The sequence below is a fragment of the Ogataea polymorpha genome (genome assembly GCF_001664045.1).
Source record: "Ogataea polymorpha strain NCYC 495 leu1.1 chromosome Unknown OGAPOscaffold_7, whole genome shotgun sequence".
NCBI lineage: Eukaryota > Fungi > Ascomycota > Pichiomycetes > Pichiales > Pichiaceae > Ogataea > Ogataea polymorpha.
The window spans coordinates 85,979-105,255 of record NW_017264704.1 but is presented as its reverse complement, the minus strand read 5'-3'; the positions used below and the strand labels follow the sequence as shown (position 1 = coordinate 105,255).

Sequence of the window (19,277 nt, the reverse complement as noted above, 5' to 3'; positions counted from 1 at the left end):
GTGCATCATCAGTAGTAGTGAAGTATACACGCTGGAACGCCTATAACTATAACAAACTAAGAAATATAACGCATGATTTCAGTCGAGCCATTTTTCCTTGTCGTTTCTCTTTATGCCTTTTTCGTACACCGAGTACGGATCTGGGAACAACCCTGTTTTACTCATTATTATTGTTCTTGAAGGAGTGAGCTTCGCTTTGAGCAAGTTTGCATCTATCAGCGACATCAACAATGTTTCGACGAGCGTCTCGTCTAGACCCTCATTGAGAACTGTGTAAAACCATTCATGTCTTGCAGCAAACTCGTTTTTCATTGATTCTGGGCTCAGTGACACTTCTAGTGCATTCCGTACATAATCGAAGCTCAGCCCCCCCTGTAGCTTGTACGTTCTTAGCACGAGATTTCTGAGCACCAAAATCCTTACCCGTTGCAAAAATCCTATTAATATTCCGAGCTTAATGAAATATTCTTGCTTTTTTGCTACCATTTTGGAAAATCCAAACAGATCTCCATTTTTGTAACACTGGATCAATGGACGATATAACTGTAAAAGTTCATGGTTTCCCAGCTGCGCCTCCAAATACTGCAAGTTGGGACATTTTCCCACTAGTAGCCCCGATGGCAGCAAGTACTTGAGAATCAGCAGTATATTTTTCAACGGGGCCTGCTGGTGACAATTTTTGAAGCACCAATAGAAATGGTGGTATGCGACGTAATAGTTGCTCTGGAGCAGGTGGAATTTGCCCAGCACGAATCTATATTGTATTAGTTGTTTGCGCGAGATGAGGCTCTTATCTAGTGCCAGAATGTTGATGTTGGAGAAAACGTTGTTGCACAGCATCACAGAGTCTATGTACATGTAGGTCTGGCAGAGTGTAATGCTGAGAAACATTAAAATCGAGATTTTGTACTTTTTGGAGGGAATATTCAGCTCTGGATCGTTTCTTATGTTGTTCAAACTTTTCAGCAGCAACGTCGTCATATATGATAAGCGAGGATAATCGTTGGTCCGTCCATTGATACTCATTAGCTTCTCATCCACCAACTTGGCTAGGCGGACAATGCTAGAGGTCGATTCTTGCACCAGTCTCAGCAGTTTGGCGTTCTGGTTGTTATTGAGTGCCACGCTTAAGCTCTCGTAAAACTTAATGAGCAGGTCTATCGATTTTTGCAGCGACCATGGATCAAAGTCGCGGACAAAGATAAGGTAGCTTTGAACTAGCGTTTCGAATGAGGGCCAGTCCCCGCCAAAAAATGAAGCCTTCTCTATCTCACTCATGATGTGGCTGTTCGAGTAGTTTTGTAAATTCTTTTGCAATGGAGCAACATGTTGCGTAGTGGGATCGACTGAAAGTGCAATGTGTAGCGTATCTGTTTGAATGGCATTTTGAACCAACTGTAAATAATCAGCGAGCGACATGCACCAGATAGATAAATGATCAATCTTGAATTATTTTTTAATATGATTTTTTTTGGCTCCAATGAGGAACGTAAATCACAAGATGTTCCTAAAATAGAACATGATCCATCTAGGATAGTTCTGCGCAAACTTCCTGCTGACATGGACTATAATCGCTTTGTTGAGAAAATAGCCACTTTGCATGGAGTTAAATCCTACTATTTTGTCCAAGGTAGAGTTTCGAGCGGCCCCAATGAGCCTCCCGTTCACTCACGTGCATATCTTCAAATGGCAAGCACAGAGCACGCCAAGTCTGCAGTCCGCCAACTTCGAAACTCCAGTCGGTCAGTCGATTTTCTTTCGCTTGCGAGCTCAGAAATACAGAAGGCTCTAAACGAATCTGTTCCTGAACCCTTTATTGCAGGACATCGAAAAAGTAGAACCCAACTGGAAGAATCACCATTATTTCTGAATTATATGAAGATGAATGCAGGTGAGATCACTGAAGAGGAGTTTCAGAGGCCCTATTTGGCAAAGCCTAAAAGGAAAAAAGCCTCCAAACAGGCTCGCAGCCGATCTGCTGAACGAGGAGGTGAAGCGACGGAAAAAAAGAACGGCGCGTCGAAAAAAAAGGATAAAAAGGAGCAGAACTTAAAGAAGGAGAAAGAGAAAACTACAAGCGCACAGCAGAAGCCAAAGAAAGCTAAGCCCAAAAAATCAAAAGCTACTCAAAAAATTGGTGGACAAAACAAAAGCGCCCAGGCCCAACCGTCAACCAAGGTCCAGATCACATAAACGGCTAATTGTCCAAATCTCTTGATTCCTTAAATGTCCAGGCAAGACAGCCAGTACAAGACCATTGAGGCCACAATCAAATGGCTGCAAGAGTACAAATCGTTGGCGGTTTTGTCGAGACCGCGAATCACCGAGTTTCTAGATCCGAAATTTGTCAACGAAGCGGTTGAGTGCATCATTGGTGAGCGGCCCATCGAAACAAGCGCAATCGACGACAACACCCAATATTTCAAGATATTAGCTGAGTTTCTAGCAGACATGTTCGTTGGCACTGAGGTGGTAGAAATGCACATCCAAGCTATGGATTCTTCGTTATTGGACAGGTACGTGAAGGGTAAGACAAATTGGGAGTTTGTGGACGACTTGGCTTTGACCGAAGCCATATACCACTACTGTTGCTTACTATTGGTTAGTAGTGTTCGAGGAAAACGAATGGCGTGGGCGATGACCAATATTAACTATTTGCCGTTGGAGTACAAAAAGGTGCTGGAGAAGTTCAGTCTAATTGCGGACAAGCAGTCTGTATTCGAAGGATTCGAGCAAAATTCGGACAATGCACAACTGGAAGAAGCCTTACGAGAGAAGGAAGAACAGGCCCAATTTCTGCAATCACAGCTGAATGAACTGCACGAAACCAGCCAACTTAAAGAGCAGCAGTTGCTTGTCGAGCTGGAGAGTAAAGAGGAAAAACTGAAAGCTTACGATCAATTGATGGTTAAATTAAAGATACAAAATGAACAGTTTCATCACAGCTTCATGGATCCGTCGGTTGATTCTTCACTTAACAAACACACGAAACTGGAGATGATTTCATTCGAAAATAAAGTTTTGGAGCATTTTATTTCCATATTGGCAAAAGCCTCGGATTAGAATAATGCATCCAATGTACAGCACACGCACATTGCAGCCAAGCATGCCATCAGACAGTCGCCCCCACCACTACTATAGGTTTGCTGCTGAGCATACATCGGCTGTTGTTGATAATATGGTTGCTGCTGGTAGTATGGCTGCTGTTGGTAGTATGGTTGCTGCTGGCCATACATCGGTTGCTGCTGTTGCTGCTGATAATACGTGTGTTGCTGCTGATAGTACGGCTGACCTCCGGAAAACATGCCTCTTTCCTGCGTGGTCTGCTCAACGTAACCTTGAGGCTGTGCGTTATATGTAGTAGTCCCCGAATTGTAATACTCTGCTGCAGCGCCTTTGCTTGCGGGCGGAGGATCGGATGGTGGCTGGGTAATGTTAGCGTCAGATTTTGTTCGAACTTACTTTATATTCTGGCATGTTCAACTAAGATAAATCAACTGCAAGTAATTATACTTAGGAAGATTCTTGAGGTGGAATATACCAGAGTGCATACTCTGCACCGCCACGTGGCGTTGGTGGCTGTGCCTGTTATTTTCGGATGACAGTAGCGAACGGAAGTCATGTTGCGCAGCAGGTGGCAAGATGGCGCAGCCCGGCTTTGCGACAGCAGTTAAAAAAGGCTATGCTCATGTCGACATTCTACACTTTGCAGTTATGTCAACCGTCCGGATCTTGTAGTGCCTGACGTGTTTGTTGCGGGTGTAGAGGTGTAGAAGATTTATTTGTTTAGAAAAACACCATTCTTAGGCAAATTATAGACAGGGTCGCAAATCAGTTCGAAACTGCATTCGTGACGGAATTTTGTGTCTGGCGCAGTTTGAGAAGGTAATTACGCGCGCTTTGCATACAGTGCTTCACTACAAGCCATGGAAATAGATCAACGAAAACAATACACGCGAAAAGATCTGGATCAGGACGAGGAATTCTGGCTACAGCAGGATTCTCTGGCCATAGATCTGCGGCAGATGCCACCTGCGCGACGGAGTTTTTTGCAGGACGAGATGTCTAACAGCTCGTCACAAGCATCTTCGACAGTGATACATGCAAGCTACCAGGGGGAAGCAAAGCGTACCGTTGAAGATCTGAAACAAGCGGTTTCTGGTACCTTGAATACAGACCAGATGTTTGCTGATACATTGAAGGCTCTACAGAATGAATGTAGTACCCTGAGCGACGATGCGGCAGATGGGGCCGAAGGCGAGGAGAATCTGCCAGAAGAGGATGATTATAGTGATTACATGGAGGGAATGTTGCCATCACCACCTTCTTCTCCTCCACGAGAACTTGACCCTGACAAATTATACGCGCTCTACGACTTTAGTGGGCCCGACCCATCACACCTGGAACTGACAAAAGACGATTCCGTACTTTTGCTTAATGATTCCGACAGTTACTGGTGGTTGGTGAAACGAATTTCCACCAATCAAGTTGGATTTGCGCCCGCCGAAGTGCTGGAGACGTTCGAGGAGCGTCTTGCAAGGTTAAATTGCTGGAAAAACGAGGTCATTGAAAGAGAGGATACGACGTGCCTGTCGGTAGACGATTTGAAAGAGTTTGAGCTGAACTCACAAAAGGTTTATTCTGGGTCCAACTTGACACTCTATGAGAACCAGAATGATAGCAGCAAGAGTGATAACTCACTACTAGGTCGCAAAAGCTCGCTCAAACGTAGCAAGTCGTCGATGCGCAAAACCGTGTCTTTCGTTCCTGAGGTTCTTTCTGAGCTAAAGGAAATCGACGACACTAGGTCCGAGCCTGGGAGTGATAGCCAGCCTCAGTCTGTCCCCTTAACAGTCAACAAACGAGTTAGCAACTCTAATTTCTTGGTGAAAAACCTCGATGACTACCAAGAACATCGCAGGTTTTCTTTCCAAGAAAAATGTCATGACGATGTCGACGACGAAACAAGCATATCATCGATTGACTCTGACTCCTATGAAAGTTTCAACGATGATAAACAGTTAGATCATGAAGAGCGTACGGAGTCTGGTACTTCCATTTCACCTCCTGCCTTGACGACAGAGATGGATAATTCTAATACTACAATTGACGAGACCGCGCAGCCGACAACTAAACAGTTCAGAACGCTGTCATTCCAGGAGCAGCGAACACTTTTCTTGGAAAAGAAAGATAGCAAGCTATCTCAGAGAGAGGCTTCCAATGACTCTACATCATCAAGCTTATCGCAACGCAAAAACTTGTCAAGTGTTTCTTCCGATTCCTTGACACCGCAAGCATCCCAGACCGATCTTCTGAGACCCAAAACATTGCATCCTGTGGCTGGTGAGCTGTTCAATCCTCTTTTCGACCAACTGGAGGTGCTGGAAAAGATGCTGAACGATTTTATAATTACTGATTGAGCTCGAAATATACAACTACCAGTAATCACACATCTTTACACAGGCCTTTAAAAAAAATTTTTGGAATTTTTTTTAACCTTTAAGAACAAGTGCTGATTTACTGAAGACTTAACGGAGAAAACCACAGATTTGCCCCTTTGACGTCAACTGTAATTCTGGTTACATCCGTAATATAGACTCTGCCTCATTTAGCATTAGAGACGAGGTTTCAGGCTACAAACTTCAACTTTTAACCACAAAAAATCATATTTCCCCTACAATGCCCACATGGACGCCTAACTCACAGGCGTTGGATCAGATTGTGTATATCCTTGCGGGAACTTTATCATCTGACACCAGCGTGCGATTGCAAGCTACAGACGCTTTAGAAAAAGCAAGACAGCAAACAGACTTCGACAATTACCTTCTGCATATTTTGATCAATGGACAATCCCTCGAGTCTCAAGTTAGGGCATCTGCAGGACTCATGCTGAAAAATGACCTCATAAAGAATCTTCAGTCAAAATCTGAGGATCTGAAATCACATATATTACAAGAGATCCCTAAAGGGTTGTTGGACTCGCAGAACCTGGTGAGAAACATTACAGGTAATGTCATTACAACGCTATTTTCAATATTTGGTGTCCGGCAGTGGCCCAACATTTTGCCCAACCTCATGGAGCTCGCTTCTGGTGCTGCAGGTACCGCTGAGTCGCAGGAGGGTGCTATGAGCGCCCTACTGAAAATCTGTGAAGATTCTGCTCGTCTTTTGGACCGCGAATATAACGGGGAGCGGCCTGTTAATTTTATGGTGCCGCAATTTATTGAATTGACTGGATCCCCAAATCCAAAAGTGAAAGCCAGCGCCATTGGCTGCATCAATCAGATTCTGACTATTAAATCACAGAGCATGTTCATTCATTTGGATGAGTTCATGACACGTTTGTTTGCTCTTGCAACAGATGAAGATTCTAACGTGAGAACAAAAGTTTGTACTGCTTTTGCGAGTATCCTCGAAGAACGTCCGGACAAACTAATGCCTCATTTGGACGGCGTTATCAACTACTGTATTCATTCTATGGGGGACTCGAACGAGGAAGTGGCCCTGGAAGCATGTGAGTTTTTATTAAATTTGGCGACATCTGACATGCCTGAGGCAATTGTCAAAGCCAAACTTCCGATGTTGATTCCAGTACTCTTGGAGAAGATGGTCTACTCCGAGATGAATGTGTTTCTAATTGAAAACTCTGATGAGCAGGAGAACGAGAATGTCGAAGACAAAGATGACGACATCAAGCCTCAGATGGCTAAAGGAAAGGAAGCCCACAAGCTTGCCAGCAAGAATATCACCAACAATGACCAAGAAGAAGATGCGGACGACTCTGACGACGAGGATGATATCGACGGTTCCATGGAGTGGAATCTGAGGAAATGTTCAGCTGCCACCATGGATATTTTAGCTACCAATTACCCTTATGAGGTGTTGGAGGTTTCTCTTCCAATCATCAGGGAGAGAATAATTTCTCCACAGTGGCCTATAAGAGAAGCCTCGATTCTCGCTTTGGGTGCAATTGCCGAGGGCTGCTTGGACCAGGCCTCTTCTGAGCTGCCATCTTTAATTCCATTCCTTGTCGAACGACTGAAAGATTCTGAGACCCGGGTCCGTCAAATCACTTGCTGGACGCTGGGTCGCTATTCATCGTGGGTGTGTTCTGAAGCATTGAGCGGAGGCTCCTATGCTAACTACTTTGCTCCAACGTTCCAGTCGATTATGGAATGCGCCTTGGACACAAAGAAGGTTGTTCAGGAGAGTGCCTGTTCTTCGTTGGCCGATTTCATCGATTCAGCTCAACCTGAGCTGCTTGCTGAGTTTGTCGAGCCATTACTGCGCCATTTCCAAGCTTACTTTAAGAAATATCAACGGAAAAATCTCATCATTCTGTACGACACCGTGCAAACTTTCGCCGAGAAGGTTGGCGACCAACTGTGCTACAAGCCAGACTATATTGAGATTCTGCTACCACCACTTATAGAGAAATGGCAGCAGCTGACCGATAATGACAAGGATTTGTGGCCTTTGTTGGAGTGTATGTCTTCTGTTGCGGCCGCTTTGGGCGAGTCGTTTGCTCCATACGCGGTGCCGGTTTACGAGCGTGCATTCCGTATTCTGGCTGTGAGCATTGAGCAGGCAAGAATGTCGAATGATAATCCAGGCTTCGAGGCCCCTGAGAAGGACTTCATCGTCACTTCGCTGGACCTGATCGATGGTTTAGTGCAAGGGCTTAAACAACACAGCGCGCAGCTAATCCAGCAATTTGACACCAACGAAGTCTCGCTGATGAAGCTGGTGATATACTGCTTCGATGACCCAACAGACGATGTTCGTCAGAGTGCTTATGCCCTTCTCGGAGATTTTGCTATCTTTTTAATGGAGCCACTAGTACTTCCGCATTTACACCAGGTGATGGTCTGTATTGGGAACGAGGTGACGAACAGAACCTTCCGCTCTAGCGCAGCCTGCAACAACGCGGTGTGGGCGCTAGGTGAAATGTGCTTACGTCTTTCCGCAGACATCTTCAAGCAGTACATTACAAATTTCATGAATGTGCTGATTCCTCTTCTTCTGAGTACCGACGTCGAACAAACGATTCTTGACAACACCTCCATTACCATTGGACGCATGGGGGTTCACAACGCCGCAGATATGGGACCGTACGTTCCTCAAGTGCTTGTCACATGGTGCTCATTTATGAAATATCTGGAAGAAAACGACGAAAAAGAAACGTCTTTTGAAGGAATGTGCAACATAATCACAGCCAACCCAACTTGTTTAAATCCACACGATGTTTCTGGGCGCATGGCCATCAAGCACTTCATCGACTGCATCGCATATTACGAAGCTCCATCCAATAGACTTGGAAGCAAGCTACATCTTCTTCTTACCGGCTTCAAGAGCGGATTAGGCGACGCGGAGTGGAACGCTCTGTTGTCGGAACTAGATCCGTTTGTTGGCGAAATCCTGAAGATGAAATACGGGGTGTAGCACTAAAAATATATTATACACTATAATTAATTTATTCAATAATTTAGTTTTGCATTCATCTATTTATTTCTTCTTGGTTCTAAGAGCAATTCACCAATTGGCAAGTCGCTGACACCCTTACCAAGAGCATAGATAGAGCGGCCACGGAGTACGGTCTCCACCACGCGGCCGTGGAGCTTGCGCCCATTGAAAGCTGTGAGTTTATTTTTGAAGAACGTGCGGACATTAGCAACGGTATGATGAGCTTCAGGATCAAAGATGGCGAAATCCGCGTCCATGCCGGGTGCAATGGACCCCTTTCTATGTTCTAGGCCTACCTGTTTAGCTGTGTTTTCGCAACACCATCTTGCGATATCTGTAAACGAGATGCCAAAGTTAAGGCCTTCAGAGTAGAGCAGAGGCAAGCCAAAACCGACCGAAGAAATTCCTCCCCAAGCTTCAAAGAAATCTCCCCTTTCCAGTCCCTTGAGCTCAGGGGTGCAGGGGGAGTGGTCACTCACCACTGAAGTGATTATTCCTCTCTTGAGTCCGTTCCACAGTTCCCTACGGTTAGTATCTGTGCGGATCGGAGGACAGCACTTGAACTGGGTGGCTCCGTTGGGAATGTCTTCTGCTTTAAGTGTGAGATAATGGAAACACGTTTCTGCTGTAATGGGCAAATTTAGTTTTTTCTGAGCGTACTCGATCATTGGCAAGGCCTCTTTGGTTGCAAGGTGGACTATATGCACGTTTGTGGAGGGATATTTTCCAGAGCAAGCGATGATGTTTTTAATGGCGGTGATCTCGAACGAGTCTGGTCTGGAAGCAAGGAACGAGGAGTAGGAGGTTGGATCGACAGACTCGAGATCGCTGTTGTCCTCGATGGCTTTTTCCAGGGGAGTGATCTCGTCGTCCAACGAAAGGGCTCGAATTTTCGGCGATTTGGCAAGCTGCGAGATGGCACCGATTGTTGGCTCCACCGGATGCAGCGTTGGTGACGAGGCCAGCAGCTGAGCCTGGTGGTCGGTGAGTCCGTCGCAGTGGTGGTGCGCGTCGATCGACGCGTCGCAGTCGGAATCCATTTCAGCGTGGAACAGAAGCACTGTCGAGAACCCATTCACACGCTTGAGAGCCTGCTGGATGTATTCAGGGGTGATCATGGGGAACTCACTAACACCGCTGTCCATCAAAAAGCCCTTGAAACCTCGGACACCGGCCTGGATAAGAGGAACCAGATGGTCAAGATTGGTAGGGACCAGCCCGCCCCAGAAAGCGGTATCAACCCAGCACTGGCCTTTGGCAGCCTCCAGCTTGAGATAGAAATTTTCGATGGTTGTTGTAGGGGGAACGGCATTAAGCGGCATGTCCACGACGGTGGTCACACCTCCGCTGGCAGCAGCCTGTGTTCCGGTTGCAAAGCCTTCCCACTCGGTCCGGCCGGGTTCGTTCAGATGGACATGTGCATCTACAAGACCTGGCATGATGACAAGGGGATCCAGCTTGCGGTAGGAAACCACGTTGTATTGGGCGAACATGAGATCTCCATCGTCCAGGATGCTTGGAATAACGGTGAGGATCTTACCGGAGTACTCCGAATAAATGATCGTTGCTGGACCAACCCTATTGTTGGCCACTACTTTAGAAGAGGAGATGGCTTTGCTCATAAGGTTAATTAACAGGGTTCCCGGTGGTTTAAAAGATTTTCGGTGGATTCCGTACAAGGTGCAAGGTGTCGCCGAAAGCGGAAGCTTTGTTATCAGCAGCTACCGCCTTACCTAACCGATAACGATTTCCTGAGAGGCTGAATGGGAGCAACCGAACGGTGTGCACGGGGGTTTGTTGTCGCTGTAATTGCCGTATCCACCTGAAGGCGTTGCAGCATATCACGATGTTGTCTTGTAGGTTCTTTATCTTTGTTTCTTTTTACGTAGCCAGATCTAGTACACCCGTACACGGGGTGGAAAACCGTTTTTTTGTTCCGCTTCACAATTTTAGCATCTCCTGCAGGACGCCCGACTGAAAGTCTTTCTGGAAATCCGACTCGACCACCTTGCGCAGCTCTGCCTCTGCCTCGTCGGGGCCAAGGCTCTCGAGTCCTCCGCGTTCCTCGACGCGTTTTTTCCATTTTTTCAGCGTCGTCTTGAGCACCTCGTTTGTTTCCAAAATCTCCGGACTGCCAGATCTCGGTTGTTTTGCTGTGCGTTTATTAATATCGTCCAGGTCCCTGGCCTTGCGCTTGGCCATCTCGATGATCTTCCTTGGGAACTTCACGATCTCAGCCACGTGCACACCGAACGACTGGTCGCTCACTCCTGGCTCCACCTTGTAGAGCAGCGTAATACTTTTCGCGTCAGAGCTTGTGTCTGTGTGTGCCACCACTTTAAGATTTTTCACTGCGGTGTACTTGTCGGCTAGCGCGGTGAGCTCGTAAAAATGCGTGGCAAACAACGTGAAGGCATGGATCTCTTTGCAAATGTGCTCGGAAATGGCCCAAGCGAGCCCAAATCCGTCGTAGGTCGAGGTTCCACGGCCGAGCTCGTCCACAATGATGAGCGAATTCGACGTGGCAGTCTTCAGAATCGAAGACATCTCGAGCATTTCCGCCATGAACGTCGAGACGCCTTTCAGTTGCGAATCCGATGCACCAACACGAGCCAGAACAGAGTCGAAAATACACAGCTCTGCTCCCTCCCCGGCAGGCACGTAACAGCCAATCTGGTTCATCAGAGCGATCACTCCCATGGTACGGATGTAGGTCGACTTACCACCCATGTTGGGTCCTGTGATGACGATGAATTCCTCTGAGTCGCGACAAAAGTTGATGTCGTTGGGAATGAACGACATTCCGTCCTGTTGTTCCAAGCATGGATGACGCGCTTCCCTAAGACGAACGCGACGCTCCGGGCTTCCCAGACCATGGATTTTTTCCGGCCGCGTGTACGGAACCGGCGCAAAAGCGCAGGTATGGGCAAAAGAGACCAGCACGTCCAGCTTGCTCAACTCAATCGAGAGCTTGATGAAAATCGAGGAATATGTCGCGGTGATGGCGACAATCTCTTTCACCACCTCCGACTGGCCGCTGTCGTACTGCTCCTCCAGCAACTTGACCTCCGAGTTGAGCTGGCTGAGCTCAGACGTGGTGAAGTAGACCCCCGCCTTGACCGTAGACAGCTCTCTGTACTTTTTCTTTCCGCGAATACAGGAGCTGTCGTTTCTCGTCAGACGGAAACACCAGCCGTGGACATGGTGGATCTCCAGTTTTAGTTTCTTGTCTAGCTCCATTCCCAGGTCCTCGCTCGCGAGTTCGTGTTCGTGGCGCATCTGGGACTTGACTTGCTCGATCTTGTGGCTGATTTCCATCAAGCTTGCGTCGAATTCTGGATTAATGGCAACCATCGAGCCTTGCGCGGACGACGCATTGTCTAGAGACTCCAGGTCCACAGTGGCCTCTACCATCTCCTGGAACTTCGACAAGGCGCCAGCATACTGGACGATTGGCTCGATCCAGAACTCCTGGAACAGCTTCCTGACGGCATTTTCCGGTTCCAAGCCGTCAATTGAGGCTCCCAAGAAATCAAGCAGGTCTGGCAGCCTGATGCACAGCTGATACAATCTAATGACGTCGTCGAGCGACTTGGTTCCGCGCGGATTGGCCAGCCTTTTCACGAGTCTTGAAATGTCCGGCACTTCGTTCAAAAACTGCGTCTGCAGAGACTCGCGCAGGTTCAGGTCGTCAATAAGGTGGCCAACAATAGAGTGACGGTTTTGGATTTCCTGTACATCAACTAGGGGCTGTTTGAGCCACTGCGACAGCAGTCTGGTGCCCCCCACCGTCTTGCAGTTGTTGAGCAACCCAAAAAGAGAGGACGTCTTATTCATCGTATTGTTGTAGTTTGGCGGCGGAAACAGGTTCGTGGCTCTCACAGCCGCGTAGTCAAGCTTCATAAACTGCTCTAAATCGTACTTTACCACGTTTATGGATCCAAAGTTGGACTGGTCAGCCAACAACGAGAGATAAACAAGAATGGCGTTGCAGCAGGCGAGCCCGACGTGTAGCGACGAGAGCTCGTTCGACGAAAGCGTGAGCTCGTTTCCGGTCAATCGCGCAACGTCCTGCTCGATGTTTTTCTCTGAAAAGTCCGCCGAACGGCCCTCAGACACGACAATGTCGCATCTATCGATCAGCTGTTTGATCTTCTCCATATCGGGGTCGGACGATGCAGACGCAGGAACCAGACACTCCTTGACGCCCGTTTGGATCAAGAGGGCCTCCAGGTTCGAGAATAGATCGTTGTCGTAGAATTCTGTCACTCCTAGCGTTTTTGCGTTCGGGTCGTAGAACGAAAGTCCTAACTTCTTGCCCTCAGAGGAAGAGCTCACGAGCTTGAGAGCGGCCAAGATTGAAACAGCATTCAGATCAGCTGTGTTGATTAGCTCCTCAATTTCTGAAAGATTTCCCGGCGAGGCAGTCCGCATATTGTCCCAGTTCTTGGAATATATCTCCAGCTTGTGGCCGGAGTCCACCACCACCAATTTCAGCAGGTTGGCAAAAACAGCGGGCGACAGCGTGATGTACTGCACGGTACGCTTCTCTGCGGTCGCGGTCTTCACGACAGACTGGGTTTTGTATATCAAATCGGCGACCAGCTCCGCGTCTTCATCCAGAACGATATAGTACTCGCCCTTGTCGACGACGCGCAGAGTGCGCGCCGACTTTGGAGGCAGTCTGAAGTACTTGCTGTAGAAGGACGACTGGTCTCGATCGTCGGCGAATTTCAGCTCTGGACGGATGCTCGACATGCCACTATTGCTTATGGATTTTTATTTTTTTGGTGTAACGCGTCTTCGTGTTTTACAATGGTGCTAGGTGTACATAATTCAGGCAGCGTCGTAAGAGCGTGTGGACGAGGCGATGGGAGCAGTCTCGTCGTCCGTGTCGAACTCCTCTAGCTCCTCTTCGTGCTTGTACAAAAAGAACTGTATGAATATGCAGAAATCCAGCGCCAGGGTCCCTAAAGACCCAGCCAACCACGAAGAATTAACCAACAAATATCTGTAGCCTGTGCTGACGCTCAGAATGGACACCACGTAGGTGATGTTTCCAAGACATGCAAAAAGGAAGAACATGAACGAAATGCCCTCGCAAGACTTTCTTTCGAAGTTGAGCAAGATTTGAGGGATCCGAGACCCCAAATACAGGGCTGCGCAAAGCCAGCCAAATGTCTGGGCAAGCGGATTGAACACCAGACTCTCGTCGTCTGGCGGCGGGAAGTTGTTGTCTCTCGACCCACCGAAAAACCAGCCGCCAAAGCCAGATACCACCACGAGCAACACCATTAGCAGGTTGTAGAACAGCTCCTTGCTGCGTTCTTGAGACGTGTTCATGTTCACGCCGTCAATGTCGTTGAAGCTTCCCACGTCGCCGGTAGTGTCTGCAGCATCTTCTTCACCGCGACTAATCACATTTTCAAGCAACGGCTCGTGCTCGGTGAGCGGATTGGCGGGAGATAGGTGGATAGGGTCGACATGTTTTGGTTTGCCATGGCCATAGACCAGGCACTGCCAGAGAAGAACCACATCTGCAAGAGTGTAGTAGATGGCCAGAACAATCATGGTGGGAAGAACGCCTTGCAAAATGGCGCCCACAACATTGAAGAGGTCGCCGAGCAGCCAGAGAACAACGAACATGAGCGAGAGACCCTCGGCGCTCGAGCGCACAAAATTCTGGTAGATCTGCGGCGCAAAAACAATAATCCAGCAGGCAATCGAGATAGAGCCGGTGATCCCGGACACTGCCTGGGCATCTATGATAAGGGGGCTCGGAGGAGGAGCCATGGAGCAATGTGGAGTTTCAGAACTGAAAAAATTTTGACGTCGCGTCGATCGACTTGGAAAAATACTTTTCTATACTGCTGCCAATGGAGAAGTCCTACCAGAGACAGAAACCGGCCATTCCAGAGGGAATGAGCAAGTCTGCGTGGAAAAAGGAGCAGAAGAGGCTACGATGGGAGGAAAATAGGGAAAAAATGCGCGAAAAGCGCAGAGACAAACGGAAAACTTTGAAGGAGACCAGGAAGCTGAAAAATGCCCATCAGCCAAAGCGCGACAAGATCGAGCAGCAGGAAGCAGGCTATTCGGTTATTGTGGACTGCGACTTTGACAGTTTGATGCTTGAAAAGGAGATAGTGTCCATGAGCAACCAGTTGGTGACTAGTTACGCAGACAACAAAAAGTACCCCTACAGAGTGGATATACTAGTAACGTCTTTTGGAAACCGAATGAAGGAGCGGTTCGATCGCGTGCTCCCGCATTACCAGAACTGGAAGCCAGAGCACATGAAGTTTACCGAGAAAGCGTTAGAGAGCGTGCTACCAGAGGATTTATCAAAGGTTGTGTATCTATCGGCAGACACAGACGAAAAGCTCGAAACTTTGGAGCCAGGAATGACGTACATTGTTGGAGGCATTGTGGACAAGGGCCGTCATAAACTGTTGTGCAAGAATAAGGCAGACAAGCTAGGAATTCCCACCAAAAGGCTTCCAATAGACGAGTACATCAAGGTGAGTGGCCGTCGGGTTCTTGCCACGTCGCATGTGGTGGAAATGTTGATTAGAAAGCGAGAGTTCAATAGCTGGAAAGACGTTTTTGAGGCGGTGATTCCGATGCGGAAGGTTAAAAAACCAAGTTGTGGGGTGACTGGCGACGAGAAGGAGGAGGAAGAAAGCAGCAACGATTGTAATTAACGTGTAATATAAAACGAGACCAGCTCATTCATTCTTGTTCTGTTCTTTTAGCCTGCGCTTAATTATGGTGTTATTGTAAGTGCCCAGCACAAAGTAGCAGAAGTTGAAGAACACGGCCCACTGGTTAGGCTTGAGGAAACTCTGGGCCACAAGCATGAATATAGGGCTTGAAACCCACGAGGAGTGAATCACCGAGACCAGCGACGTCTGTAGCGCGACCTTAATTTTCCGAAGAACGTCCAGTAGCTCTGCCTTGGCAGAGGACAAGTCCTTAATATTCGTGATATCGATGTTAGAGATCAGCGAAATGTAGGAAATCATAAGAGCTGAGATGGCTGGTGTGATAGTCGCCATGGAGGTGAGGATTTGAGCTAGTCTTTTTCTTGGGCCAAGTGGTGGACGATAAGCTAAATGTAGTAGTTTGTACGCGTAATGGGTGAAAGGCCCATTGATTAGAAGGCCATACAGAAACATCAAAGGGACGCGTTTTGTGACAGAGTGAGATAGCTGCACATCTTTGGATCCGATCTTAATAGTTGACTTTCTGGTTTCTCCAGCAAAGTACGTGGCTAGTTGTTCGTTTAGTCCGTTTAGTACTGCCGCAGTTAGCACCTTGGTGGCAAGTGGATGGTTTTCCAAAGTGTTCAGGTACTTTCTGTTCAGATCGGCGAGCATAGCAAAGACGCGTTATAATGTATTTATCTTTTTTTTTAGCACTATCGGGTCGTTTATCTACCCATTAGTTACCCTCCTTGGATTGAAAAATTTTTAAATAAATTTTTGTTAAAATTCAAAGTTGATTTTATTATAACAATTTAACTATGGCATTCTCAGACAGAGGCGGCAGAGGCGGCAGCAGAGGAGGTCGTGGTGGTTTTAGAGGAGCACCAAGAGGCGGAGCCCGTGGAGGAAGAGGCGGAGCCCGTGGTGGCAGAGGTGGAGCCAGAGGTGGAAGAGGTGGTGCTAGAGGTGGAAGAGGTGGAGCCAGAGGTGGAAAGGCTGGTGGAAAAGCTGGAGCCAAGGTGATAATCGAACCACACAGACACGCGGGAGTTTATATTGCAAGAGGAAAAGAGGATTTGCTGGTGACCAAGAATCTCGCACCAGGTGAGTCTGTGTACGGAGAAAAGAGAATAACTGTGGATGAGCCTTCCAAAGACGAATCAGCTCCAGCTACCAAGGTTGAGTACAGAGTCTGGAATCCTTTCAGATCCAAGCTTGCTGCAGGTATCATGGGAGGGCTGGATGAGCTTTTCATCGCTCCTGGCAAAAAGGTGCTCTATCTGGGAGCAGCTTCCGGTACCTCTGTTTCCCACGTCGCTGACGTCGTGGGACCAGAAGGTATTGTGTATGCTGTTGAGTTTTCGCATAGACCGGGCAGAGAGCTGATCGGTATGGCCAAAAAGAGACCGAATGTCATTCCTATCATCGAAGACGCTAGACATCCGCAAAAGTACAGAATGTTGATCGGTATGGTGGACGTTGTTTTTGCCGACGTTGCCCAGCCAGATCAGGCCAGAATTATTGCCCTGAACTCGCATCTTTTCCTCAAGGACAAGGGAGGAGTGGTCATTTCCATCAAGGCCAACTGTATCGACTCTACTGTTGACGCAGAGACCGTTTTCGCTAGGGAGGTGCAAAAGCTCAGAGAGGAGAGAATAAAGCCTCTGGAGCAGCTTACCTTAGAGCCTTACGAGAGAGATCATTGTATCGTGGTTGGAAGATACATGAGAAGCGGATTGTAAAAGGCTTATAGAGGTGTACCTTGTACCAGAATAATGTGCGTTTGAACTGTAAAAAAAAACGTCTGGCTGTGCAGCAAATACTTTGCAGCTCAAAATTTAAACAAATCTTTTTGTTATAGATTACAAGCCATACTTTCCGAACAAAGGCCACTCTTATTTTAGCAAATACCACGCAGCGGAGTATTCAGAATATTATCTCTTGATGAGTCGACGGAATTCGGTCATCGAGCTTCTTTCCGACTCTGAAGACAGTTTTGTGGTCTCTACTTCAAATAGGCGTCGTGTGCGGCAAAGGCGTCAGGACCGGTCTACCACACCTGCAGAAGACCCAATAGTGATTCTGTCCGATGCTGAAGAGGCTCACTCAGATGGAGATGTTGAGATCACAGGCGAACAGACTTTGGCCCCGCCACAAAGAAGGGCTTTTTCCAGACAACGGCCGGGTTTCACATTGTACCAGCCCAACGGGCCCGTTTTCCAACCAGATGAGTCTGTGCGAATATCCGGAACACAGCGGACAATAGCAGCAAATAGACCTCGCCGGCGACTTCGCCCCCGGTATCCCAGACGAGCGAACAATCAAAGAGCGCATTTAACAAATGAATACATCAACGAAGTCCTCCGCAACAACTGGATGGTGAACGCTTTTCGACTTGGACGAACAGATAGTGACAGTTCGATAGCTTCAAGAGTGCTGTACGACTTACGCTCGCGGGTACCGTTTGTCAGACATCTAAACAGAATGGGATTTATGCCTTTGGCCGCACATCAAGTCGATTTTGGTGCACAAGAGGGCGAAGAAGACGAAATACCCCATAGTATAATGGATGAAATCAGACGCAGAGAACAGGAAGAGGAAGATCGTCGTGTCAGAATGAGATCAAACATGGCGAACAAGATGAAAATGACACAAGAAACCAAAGCACAGATATCTGAAGAACAGAGAAATATGTTTTCGAATGGATTTTCAGCCAAAGATACTTCCGTGTGCATTCTTTGTGGCGTTCCATTGGTTGAAGGAATCCCAGACGACTTCGAAACGAGCACCGATATGGAACTGAAACGCAAGCTCGTGGTGCACGACAAGTTCATGTCACCATGGCAATTCGCTAAGAACCTCACCACCGCAGACAAAGACCTTTCACGCAAGGTGTTTTTCGGTAGATGTGGCCATGTTTACTGTGGGAGATGTATCAACAACATCAACAGATACGCAAAACAGAAGGGCAAATCCAGGCCCAAGAAGAAAAAAACCGACCTGGACAAAGTTGGGGTGGAACACTTGGATCTGAACGATCCGGAGTACTCGGCTCCCAATCGTTGCGTGGCGCAAGATTGTAAACGGCTTCTGACAGGTAACTACTTTTTCCGCGAGTTATATGTCTGATTGCTTGTCGTTAGGCGTATGTGAAAGAAGGAAACTGTACACATTCATCGTCGTCATCTTCATGGTCAACGCAATGAGCACATTGGCGGATATAATATGAGAGGTTGACGGGGTATTCTCCAGACTCGACTGTCTCGATATCAGTCTTGGAGCTCTGTGGGTATAGCGGTATTTTCGGGTTAATTTGATGGTGTTTGAACTCAGGTAGACTTGCGCTTAATGGCAGCTTAACGTTTTCTGACAAAAAGCCTGGAGCAAATGTTATTTTCAGTGAGTCAAACACGTAGAACCTCTTATTCTTGTAGTTCAGCGCCTTGAACTCAAGCTCATTATGGAGTTTCTTGATATTTATTCTAAAATCTTTGTCTGACTCTGAATGATACGTGATTGTGCTATTTTTGCGGAATTTGATGATTTTCTTATGATTTTCTTTCAAATTTGATAAGTCGTAAGGGAAGAACAACAATGAGCTGACACTTTTCTCGTTATTGTAGATAATTAGCTGTAACTTGCCCTTGACTGGAATTTCGAGACCGGGAAATTTACGTTTTGAGCCTTTCGAGCTGCGTTCCTTTTCTTTGGCAATGTAGTAATCATTCAGATTGATTTCTGCAAAATAGGGCGAATCGGATATGTCTTTCATGAATGAGGCCATGAATGGCAACATGATCTGCTTCTGATACGTTTGCGAGCAGGCCGAAAGTTTCATGGTAAAGGGGAGTGGTTCCGATGATGTTATCAATTCAGAAAAGACCACAGACGAGGAGGACCTTCGACGCCTGGAAGCAGTGGGGGTCGGAATTCTCTTTGAGCATCTAAAGCACTTAGTGTTCTCTATGGACTCCCTAGCCTCTGATCGAAAGCCCTCGAGGTCATCTAGTGTCGATAGCTGCGACAAGGACGATCTTCTTTTCGACATGACTAAATTCAAGACTATTTGTAATTATTTCTTAATACCGCAAAGATAAGGGGTAAACCGTT

The 19,277-nt window shown here is 47.3% G+C and overlaps 14 protein-coding genes across 14 annotated transcripts; 7 read left to right on the top strand and 7 right to left on the bottom strand.

The window, feature by feature from the left end:
• Window positions 1-86: 86 nt before the first annotated feature.
• OGAPODRAFT_17339 (uncharacterized protein) lies at window positions 87-1,441 on the bottom strand (the record flags this gene model as incomplete). Its single annotated transcript, XM_018355047.1, has 1 exon — window positions 87-1,441. A coding segment is annotated over exon 1 (892 nt), but the record flags the coding sequence as incomplete, so codon positions are not given.
• A 20-nt stretch (window positions 1,442-1,461) lies between these two features.
• OGAPODRAFT_10193 (uncharacterized protein) lies at window positions 1,462-2,193 on the top strand (the record flags this gene model as incomplete). Its single annotated transcript, XM_018353076.1, has 1 exon — window positions 1,462-2,193. One exon carries the CDS (start codon window positions 1,462-1,464, stop codon window positions 2,191-2,193), a length of 732 nt encoding a protein of 243 aa, XP_018208506.1.
• Window positions 1,490-3,495, top strand: OGAPODRAFT_17338 (uncharacterized protein). Its single transcript, XM_018355046.1, has 2 exons — window positions 1,490-3,425; window positions 3,463-3,495. The coding sequence occupies exon 1, from the start codon at window positions 2,227-2,229 to the stop codon at window positions 3,061-3,063; it is 837 nt and encodes a 278-aa protein (XP_018208504.1). The 5' UTR covers window positions 1,490-2,226; the 3' UTR covers window positions 3,064-3,425; window positions 3,463-3,495.
• Window positions 3,060-3,477, bottom strand: OGAPODRAFT_14630 (uncharacterized protein; the record flags this gene model as incomplete). The annotated part of the gene is made up of 2 exons (XM_018353427.1): window positions 3,060-3,425; window positions 3,463-3,477. The coding sequence occupies 2 exons, from the start codon at window positions 3,475-3,477 to the stop codon at window positions 3,060-3,062; spliced, it is 381 nt and encodes a 126-aa protein (XP_018208505.1).
• An 803-nt stretch (window positions 3,496-4,298) lies between the features above and the next one.
• Window positions 4,299-5,420, top strand: OGAPODRAFT_14629 (uncharacterized protein; the record flags this gene model as incomplete). Its single annotated transcript, XM_018353426.1, has 1 exon — window positions 4,299-5,420. The coding sequence occupies one exon, from the start codon at window positions 4,299-4,301 to the stop codon at window positions 5,418-5,420; it is 1,122 nt and encodes a 373-aa protein (XP_018208503.1).
• Window positions 5,421-5,679: 259 nt separating this feature from the next.
• OGAPODRAFT_102952 (uncharacterized protein) lies at window positions 5,680-8,453 on the top strand (the record flags this gene model as incomplete). Its single annotated transcript, XM_018353147.1, has 1 exon — window positions 5,680-8,453. The coding sequence occupies one exon, from the start codon at window positions 5,680-5,682 to the stop codon at window positions 8,440-8,442; it is 2,763 nt and encodes a 920-aa protein (XP_018208502.1). The 3' UTR covers window positions 8,443-8,453.
• A 48-nt stretch (window positions 8,454-8,501) lies between these two features.
• OGAPODRAFT_77970 (uncharacterized protein) lies at window positions 8,502-10,336 on the bottom strand (the record flags this gene model as incomplete). The annotated part of the gene is made up of 1 exon (XM_018356401.1): window positions 8,502-10,336. Exon 1 carries the CDS (start codon window positions 10,083-10,085, stop codon window positions 8,502-8,504), a length of 1,584 nt encoding a protein of 527 aa, XP_018208501.1. The 5' UTR covers window positions 10,086-10,336.
• OGAPODRAFT_95690 (uncharacterized protein) lies at window positions 10,333-13,224 on the bottom strand (the record flags this gene model as incomplete). The annotated part of the gene is made up of 1 exon (XM_018357794.1): window positions 10,333-13,224. The coding sequence occupies one exon, from the start codon at window positions 13,219-13,221 to the stop codon at window positions 10,405-10,407; it is 2,817 nt and encodes a 938-aa protein (XP_018208500.1). The 3' UTR covers window positions 10,333-10,404.
• Window positions 13,225-13,386: 162 nt separating this feature from the next.
• Window positions 13,387-14,238, bottom strand: OGAPODRAFT_38735 (uncharacterized protein; the record flags this gene model as incomplete). The annotated part of the gene is made up of 1 exon (XM_018355367.1): window positions 13,387-14,238. A coding segment is annotated over one exon (852 nt), but the record flags the coding sequence as incomplete, so codon positions are not given.
• A 128-nt stretch (window positions 14,239-14,366) lies between these two features.
• Window positions 14,367-15,095, top strand: OGAPODRAFT_43223 (uncharacterized protein; the record flags this gene model as incomplete). Its single annotated transcript, XM_018355449.1, has 1 exon — window positions 14,367-15,095. A coding segment is annotated over one exon (729 nt), but the record flags the coding sequence as incomplete, so codon positions are not given.
• A 43-nt stretch (window positions 15,096-15,138) lies between these two features.
• OGAPODRAFT_95687 (uncharacterized protein) lies at window positions 15,139-15,839 on the bottom strand (the record flags this gene model as incomplete). The annotated part of the gene is made up of 1 exon (XM_018357793.1): window positions 15,139-15,839. The coding sequence occupies one exon, from the start codon at window positions 15,837-15,839 to the stop codon at window positions 15,189-15,191; it is 651 nt and encodes a 216-aa protein (XP_018208497.1). The 3' UTR covers window positions 15,139-15,188.
• Window positions 15,840-15,985: 146 nt separating this feature from the next.
• Window positions 15,986-16,929, top strand: OGAPODRAFT_77967 (uncharacterized protein; the record flags this gene model as incomplete). The annotated part of the gene is made up of 1 exon (XM_018356400.1): window positions 15,986-16,929. One exon carries the CDS (start codon window positions 15,986-15,988, stop codon window positions 16,907-16,909), a length of 924 nt encoding a protein of 307 aa, XP_018208496.1. The 3' UTR covers window positions 16,910-16,929.
• A 117-nt stretch (window positions 16,930-17,046) lies between these two features.
• Window positions 17,047-19,015, bottom strand: OGAPODRAFT_95684 (uncharacterized protein). Its single transcript, XM_018357791.1, has one exon. The coding sequence runs from the start codon at window positions 19,003-19,005 to the stop codon at window positions 18,307-18,309; it is 699 nt and encodes a 232-aa protein (XP_018208494.1). The 5' UTR covers window positions 19,006-19,015; the 3' UTR covers window positions 17,047-18,306.
• OGAPODRAFT_95685 (uncharacterized protein) lies at window positions 17,112-19,015 on the top strand (the record flags this gene model as incomplete). Its single annotated transcript, XM_018357792.1, has 2 exons — window positions 17,112-18,182; window positions 18,244-19,015. The coding sequence occupies 2 exons, from the start codon at window positions 17,112-17,114 to the stop codon at window positions 18,259-18,261; spliced, it is 1,089 nt and encodes a 362-aa protein (XP_018208495.1). The 3' UTR covers window positions 18,262-19,015.
• Window positions 19,016-19,277: the final 262 nt, after the last annotated feature.

Bases quoted from the DNA above. Each gene is read 5' to 3' on its own strand.
- OGAPODRAFT_17338 (XM_018355046.1), top strand. From the start codon at position 2,227: ATGTCCAGGCAAGACAGCCAGTACAAGACCATTGAGGCCACAATCAAA.
- OGAPODRAFT_95684 (XM_018357791.1), bottom strand. From the start codon at position 19,005: ATGAAACTTTCGGCCTGCTCGCAAACGTATCAGAAGCAGATCATGTTG.